At 42.0% G+C, this 7981-nt stretch overlaps 1 protein-coding gene across 13 annotated transcripts in view; it reads left to right on the forward strand.

Moving 5' to 3' along the window:
* Positions 1–7981, forward strand: part of myo18ab (myosin XVIIIA b) — a 90790-nt gene that overhangs the window by 65445 nt on the left and 17364 nt on the right. For all 13 annotated transcript variants that reach the window (XM_015018090.1, XM_015018096.1, XM_015018092.1 and 10 more), the window contains 11 exons: positions 166–293; positions 1689–1843; positions 2124–2247; positions 3508–3615; positions 3702–3794; positions 4058–4168; positions 5052–5156; positions 5498–5644; positions 5931–6044; positions 7029–7145; positions 7515–7598. In XM_015018090.1, the coding sequence (XP_014873576.1) occupies positions 166–293; positions 1689–1843; positions 2124–2247; positions 3508–3615; positions 3702–3794; positions 4058–4168; positions 5052–5156; positions 5498–5644; positions 5931–6044; positions 7029–7145; positions 7515–7598 (1286 nt within the window). The remainder of the gene's footprint in view (positions 1–165; positions 294–1688; positions 1844–2123; positions 2248–3507; positions 3616–3701; positions 3795–4057; positions 4169–5051; positions 5157–5497; positions 5645–5930; positions 6045–7028; positions 7146–7514; positions 7599–7981) is intronic.

Consider the following 7981-nt stretch of genomic DNA (forward strand, 5'->3'; position numbering starts at 1 on the left):
GCATCAGTATATTTTCTGTAAAAGTTACACCCTGCAGCTTTACACACCTAGTTTAACCATAGACTTTACATTTTAGTCTCTGAGTAGGTAAGCAAACAAATATTGTGTTTGATACAGAACATGGTGTAGCATATGAAGCAGTCTGTGATTGTGTTTCTGGAGCAGGAGGAGAGTGGCGGTTAAAGTATGAGCGAGCCATCAGGGAGATCGAGTTCACCAAGAAAAGACTGCAGCAGGAGTTTGATGACAAGCTGGAGGTTGAACATCAGAACAAGCGTCAGCTGGAGAGAAGGGTGAGTGGACACGACTGCTCCAATACACACCAAGTTGCTGATGGGTTGAATTTAGAGTCTAAATATCGAAAATCTTATGCTCTGTATTGCTGTTAGTGGGACTGTGACTTACCAGACTGTGTCTGATAAACTTACATTCCTTACATCAGAGGTTCCCAAACTGTGGGGCGCGCCCCTATTAGGGGGCACGGGAAGCCGTCTGTATGACAAATAAAAAAACAAAAAAAAACATGAACACTGTATGCGCTGGGTTTTTACCTTAGAATGGCCAACTCTGTTATTCCTATGTCAATTTGATACAGTAGAGGCTTCCACACTTCCCATATCTGTGTCCTCTGTCACTTTTATCAGCAGTTAAAACTGTTTAATCCGTTGTTAACATGTTGTAACCTGTTTTTCCGAGCCGCCTTTAAACGCAACATGAGTGCTGCGACACTCGCGCTGGGTTTCCACCTGTGAAGGAGACCTGCTGCTGCTGTGCGGAGCTACGTAGGTTTGTGTTAGAATCACGGCAGCAAACCAGCAAAACGCAAAGAACTTTTCACAGTTTTTCCCTCCAAACTAACCGACTGAGCTGAGTAAAGCTGTTGGATGCAGGTAATGTTAGCTAAAAGATGACTAGCTAGCTAATATCAATACAGCACCTTAAGCTTGTTAACAAGTAGCTTAGGCTACTGGTGTTGTTGTCTATGTTCAGCTACGATTCATTTTCCCCCAAAAACGTTGATTCCCCCCCGTTTGTTCGTCTGGAGCCAGGGCTGAGTATAACAGGGAGTCTCTAAGAATCCACTCCCCACCCCCTTCGCTCACACTTATCGTTCAACCAGACAGCTATTTGTAAGCCATATGGGGGACCCAGAAATAGTTTGGAAACCACTGGGGGGGCCCAGGAGAAAAAGTTTGGGAACCACTGCCTTACATGGTCTGCAGGTACAAAAACCAGGTAGTGGAAGTGGACTTTGGTTGAATATCTCTTTCCTTCATGTTTTCCTCTTTGGTTTGGTGCTTTCTTCTCATGTGTATGTTTCTCTGTGGTGACATCACAATGTAATTGCAGAATGAAGGCTGACAGCTGGCAGATTTGCTTTATTTTTTTAAAATTGATTACATTGTTCTTATTCAAGGACTTATTTTCATTCTTTAATAAGTCTTCTAGTTTCCTAAATTGTACGAAGAGCTAGTCCAGGATGTTGTACTACCTCATCGCAAGAGCCAAGGCAGAATATCAGGACCAATCAGTAGTGGTCCAGGAGTGAGGGACCTCACTCCTGGTCCCTGAGTCTGCAAGCCTTTCAGCTGTTTAGGCTTAAGTGTAAATACAGTTGCTAAAATCGGTAGAAATCAATACAAAATTATGATATTGGTGCAATAAAAACATGCATGTGTGTTTTGCAGATCAGTGACCTGCAGGCTGATAATGAAGAGTCTCAGCGAAACATCCAGCAGTTAAAGAAAAAGAATCAGCGGCTGGTAGCTGAGCTGCAGGACACCAAGCTTCACCTGGAGGGCCAGCAGAGCCGCAACCACGACCTGGAGAAGAAGCAGAGGAAGTCCGTCCTCACACACAATCTTTGACACTACACCTTTCATAAACATGCATTAGCAGGTTGCTAGCCAGTGAGCCAGGAAGGCTCTCCACATTATTAGTAGCATCTTTCTGTTCCTAATGGTAGAGCTCTGGCTTCCTTGTTGACTTGTTGTCACTGAGCTTTCCACAGAGATAATATGTACGATGTGTTTGACCCCACAGCTCCTCTAAGTTTAGCCCAGCTGCTGTCAGCTGTAGTGTCTGTGTTCTGTTCCCGTCACCAAGAGGCTGCTTGTGTGTAGGTTTGACGGTGAACTGAGTGCAGCGCAGGACGAGGTGCAGAGGGAGAGGAGCCTGAGGGAGAAGCTGGCCCGGGAGAAGGACATGCAGAGTGGGGAGGCCTTCAGCCTCAGACAGCAGCTGGAGGTGTGTGTCCATGTGCTTTCAGTGGGATGTTAAGCTGTTGTTAATATATTTAGGATGAACTTTTGCCAAACACCAAAGCTTTATGTTAACACAGTGTTTGATCAGGTTTAAGGGTTTTCCCTGGTCTTTTTTCTTTCACTACTAAATATCTGCTTGGAACAGAAACAAGCAGACATTGCTTGTTTCTGTCACAATCCTAATATCAATCCTAATCTGTCCAGACTTCAGCAGAAAGCTTGACTTTACAATCAAAGTTTTTCTTTAACTGAACTGTTTCACTAGAGTTGTGCATCATATCAATCACCATTGCAGTATCAGTATGTCAAATATCAGTCACAAAGTACTGATTGGATGCAGTATTTGTTAGTATGTCATTTTTTCTTGTCATTTATTCCCTTCTTAGTTGAGAGGACTAAGAACTATGAATTAATGCCTCACTCCTGGTGAGGCATTAATTCCCTCACCAGGAGTTTTTCTTTAGCAGCTGAGGAGCTTGTGCGATTGGTGTGGAGATTCAGTAATGGTAAATGAGGGTTAATCATAATTGATATTGCTAAGGGTGTTTCAATTAAAAATCAGTTTAAAAGCTTGCACCTCTAATCACACGGTGGGATTGTATGAGATAAAAACCTGTACAGGTTCCAGCAGAGACCTGAAGGCGACAGACTACTGTAAATAGTATAAACAACAGAACATCAGACCAGGTGTAACTTCTTTGAAGAGAAAAATTACTGAGAGAAAACAAAGTTACCAGTTGCAGGGTACCATAGAGCTAGAATTTTAACATTTGTTTATTGAGAATATCAATACTGTTAAATTTGTTAAATAATCTTCAGAGTTAGATTGTTGTGTTACCATAGCAACAATTGTGCATCCGATAGCAACAATCGGATACTACTGTTAGTGATGCTGCTGTTCTTACCTGGAAGAGGGACCCCTAGGCCGGCCCTTCATGACAAGAGCAGCAGTACTGCGCATCTCTGCTGGAGGTGAGGGACAAACAGGAAGCTTTATTACCGGTAAATGTGGCACTAGCAGGGTCCAAGCTTTTCCGTTTTGTTGAGTTGAGTTGGTAAAAAGCACCTGCAGAAGTTTCAAACTGTATGTTGTTACTTCTACAAAAGGCAGGCATACAATTACGTGTGGTTTTGTAACTGGTCTGACTTCCTCCTTCGCTTTGCTCAAGCTTCCCGTGTTACATTTACAATTCACTTCCTCTTTCTCACTCAATGTGATCTGACTGCTGCATGTGTTTTGTAGGACAAGGACCTTGAACTGCGTACAGTGAATTTGAAGCTGGAGCAGGTTGAAGCGGAGCTGCAGGATCTTAACTCCCAGGAATCCAAGGATGAAGCATCTCTTGCTAAGGTTTTTGGCAACAGACTAAGTCAAATTGCTCAGTTTTTGTTCAGGTGATTCCCCTGCAATCATCTGTGACCATCCATGTGATTTAGCTGAAGAAGCAGCTTCGGGACATGGAAGCCAAGATCAAGGACCAGGAAGAGGAGCTGGATGAGCAAGCCGGCACCATCCAGATGCTGGAGCAGGTACAGATGTTGACAGGTTGTAGTCAGACAGCATATGTCACACTCGCTAACTCAGTCATTATGCAGATGAAACATAATCTGATGACGTAGAGAAGCTTTTTGACTCTTGGCAAACAAACTGGGTTTTATTCCTCTGTATTGGGATGTAATGATGGGAGTCTGGGAGTAAACCTGCTGGGGTCCTTCCTCTAGGAGTGGTCAGGCTGACCCTGATGTGTGTGTGTGTGTGTGTGTGTGTGTATGATGATTGATCTGTGTTTCAGGCCAAGCTGCGACTGGAGATGGAGATGGAACGTTTGCGTCAGACACATTTTAAGGAGATCGAAAGCAAGGATGATGAGGTGGAGGAGATCAGGCAGTCATGCAGTAAGAAGGTCAGGAGAATTAATGTTTCACCTTAACAGCACCACCTTATGTCTGACAGTAGGGGCACTGTTTTCTCAGTTCTCTCAGAGGCTTCAGTACAGTGAAGGAGAGAAACTGTAGGAGCACATACTGCAGTCCAGTAGAACTTGTCATTTTATAGAATTCCTTATTACTCTGAAATATTCTGAAACATTTTACATCACTCCAGTTTTAGTGCTTCTGGTGTTTAATTTTCTTTCTGACATTTTCTGTGTTTAGACAAGCTTCATTCCTTCCTTTAGCATTTAGATGGAAATGTCTAAGAAAGAGTCAGTTGAGCCAGCTTTATACTACCTGACCCAGAGGGCTCATTTCAAACTGAAAACCGCATAACAGGAGTTTTATTAGGGGTGCTAAGTTAGAATTGGAGGTTCCTAAACGCCTTCGTTTGACCTGTTTGCAAAGATTATTAGGGCAACACTAATCTAAATGCAGCGTCTCCACATGACAACAGTGCTAACAATAAAACATTCAGGAAAGTCACTAGGATTTTATAGTAAAGTTCTATCACAAGGAGTCAGCCGGGCTGATCTCACTGTAGAGCACTGTTAATTAATCATGAGCGCCGTGATGAACACAAGCGAGATCCCTACCCATGTCACATCAACTTTTCAAACTAGAAACATAAGATTGACTTCAAGAGAGCATGTTATCATTTATCCTGTCATCTAAACATGACAGCCTTACAGGGCCTTCAAGAGAACTTTGAGAGACAGAAACCACCCCAGGATGTCATACAATGTCATTGTCACGCATATAGACACAAGAATGTATCTTATGTGTAGGTGTACACTGTACACCTACACACTGTAATAAAATATTATTACAGTGTTTGCATGTGTGTTTGTGTAGTTGAAGCAAATAGAGGTCCAGCTTGAAGAAGAGTATGATGAAAAGCAGAAGGTGCTGAAGGAGAAGAGAGAGCTGGAGGCGAAGCTTCTGTCAGCACAGAGCAAGGTAAAGACACCTGATGGTGATGAGTGTCTGATCAGCTTTAAACAAACAGTTCAAACACTGAACACAATCAAAGTGCAGGTGATTGTCTTCACCTGAGTGATACTCAGCTTAAGACAGTTTGTCCAGGTTCTTCTAGATTTCACTTTCTACAGAAAATTTCTTTCTAGATGCACCTTTATTATGAGGTCGCATCATAAACACGGGCATGGTTGTGAATTATTTTAACTTATACTTACCTAAATTTATACAAATGAACAGACTATAAACGGTTGGGAGTCGTTCCATATAAAAAGTAAGAAAAGCAACGAGGACGAGCAACCTGACCGTTCCTTTCTGCCCAGGTGACAAACTGTGACATAGAGACTGAGAAACGCCTGAAGAAGGACCTGAAGAGGACCAAAGCCCTGCTGGCTGATGCCCAGATCATGTTGGACCACATAAAGAACAACGCACCCAGCAAGAGAGAGATAGCCCAGCTGAAAAACCAGGTACTGACTCCTGCCTTTAAAAAAAAAAATAACAAAAAAAAAAAAACAATTACAAGGACTGCTAGTTTCAGAAAAGGAGACGGATCACAAACTTTAAGATGCATCTTCAGCAGCCAGCACCTCCTTTTAAAAAGGAATTGTCTGGTCCAAAGCACATGGTCTGTATAACTAAAGCTTTAGATAAACATCGCCTGAAAAAAAAAAAGAGCTAAAACTCAGTTCAATGGCTAACCTGAATTTTGAAGTTGGATTTAACATCAAACACTGAGTTTTGTCTCTGTTACAGCTGGAGGAGTCTGAGTTCACCTGTGCAGCTGCAGTCAAAGCTCGGAAATCCATGGAGGTGGAGATAGAAGACCTGCATGTTCAGATGGAGGAGATCTCTAAAGCCAAGCAGATGGTACAATTCTCTGCAATGCCCCTCATCACTACAGCTTTTATTCTTCTAAAGAAGCTTCTTTTCTACACTCTTCCTTTAATATTGTATCTCTTCTATGAACCCAGTGTCAGTATTAACATTGCCATTTCAAGTTTCTTTTCTTCATTCTTTCATTCATAAATTTATTTTATTCATTTAATTCATTGAAGATCGGGTCCAGGATGGAATCTCTCTCCATAGCAACACTCCCTCTGCTCTTCTCTTGGTAGAGTTGCCATGGGGAACTCTACCAGTTCAGTTTGTTTCAGTTCACTTTATTGATGTAGTGCCAACTCAGAACAGCTGTCTGAATGCACTTTACAAATAACCAAATAAACAGAGCAGGCACACAAAATTCAGCAGTGCTAAGCTAGAAGACTTCCCATGTGTTATAAAATAAAAATGACCCAGCACTGATGAGGTGAAAATCACTGACAGGTTTATCACAATACCAGACACTGATAAAACTGTGCCAGACAGAGTCAACACATTAGAGTCACACCAAGCGCAGAAGATCATAAACACTGGAGAGTAGGACAGAGTGGTCATCATGTGGTCATTGTGTCCTCCAGAAGCCTCAGGCTGTGGAGACGTCCTGTAACTACTAAGACAGCTTAAACACACAAAACACTCAAACGTGTCATTACTCAGCCTGGAATTATTTAGAAAATTCCTTTGAGATCTCAAACAATATCTGCTTTTCAGTTGTAAACATGTGACATTATTATCTTATTTAACATTAACATCTAATTTAGTTTGGTCAAAGAGCTAAAATATCACATTATATTCATTTTTTATGTAGACATTAGCAAAATAATGGAAGCACAAGAGTATTTTCTTTCCCCATTTTATAATCTGTGGAAAAAAGATGGCATTTTCTCCCCGCTGTTTTAAGAATTAATTTAAAACTCATGCTGGTCTAACAGTCTCCACATTGATCAGTTTTCTGCATTTTGTCTTTATCAGCTGGAAGAACAGCAGAGCCGTCTTCAGAGAGAGAAGAACGACCTGCAGTCTAGGATGGAGGAGGATCAGGAGGACCTCAACGAGCTGATGAAGAAACACAAGGCTGCTGTGGCCCAGGTCAGGAGACCTTGTCAGGAGAAATAGTCAGATAGTGACTTCCAGGCAGACCGCTGGAAAGAACTTAAAAATAATCAGGAATATCGAGTTATAGTGTCTTTCTCCAGTGCTAATGGAAAAAAAAAAACTTTTAATTAGTTCCTCTAGATGTTTTACCAGGTTTGCTTGTTTGATACAATTCATGTTGAAGCACATTTCAGTGCCAACTACAGTTTAAAAAGTCTGATTTGGTTTTAGCATTATATTTTGTAATTAACAGTGATCCGATAAGGATTGTTCAGCTTTATTGAAACCAAAAGCATCAAATATTTGATGTAAACTCACTTCATTTGCTGACTTTTGTCATCTGTGCTCTGTGTTGTGGTTCAGTTGGCTCAGAACTTGGCTCAGATGAATGACTTGCAGTCTCAGCTGGAGGAGGCCCTCAAGGAGAAGCAGGAGGTTCAGGAAAAGGTTAGTTTTGGGATGGGTGGGTGTGCTGTGGTGGCACAGGAGGAGTTAAGCACAACCCACATATGGAGGCCTTAGTCCTCAACGCAGCTGTCGCAGGTTCGATTCCCAGCCTTGGCGACCTTTGCTGCATGTCTTCCCCCTTCTCTCATTATCCACTTTCCTGTCAATTAACTATCAAATAAAGGCCACTAGAGCCAAAAAAAAAAAATGTTTTGGGATGGGTAAGCATCTGACTGAAACCTCTTCACAGAGGATTTCCATAAGCTGCGTCTGAACTGATTGATTTAGATTTGCTGTGATACACCCAACTTGTATTATTGGTGAGCAGCCAAAGCCATCCACACAGTGACATTGGGGGAGACCAATGTTACTTTGATGATGGG

The sequence above is a fragment of the Poecilia latipinna genome, unplaced genomic scaffold (genome assembly GCF_001443285.1).
Source record: "Poecilia latipinna isolate Pla-1442-1.1 unplaced genomic scaffold, P_latipinna-1.0 Scaffold2227, whole genome shotgun sequence".
NCBI lineage: Eukaryota > Metazoa > Chordata > Actinopteri > Cyprinodontiformes > Poeciliidae > Poecilia > Poecilia latipinna.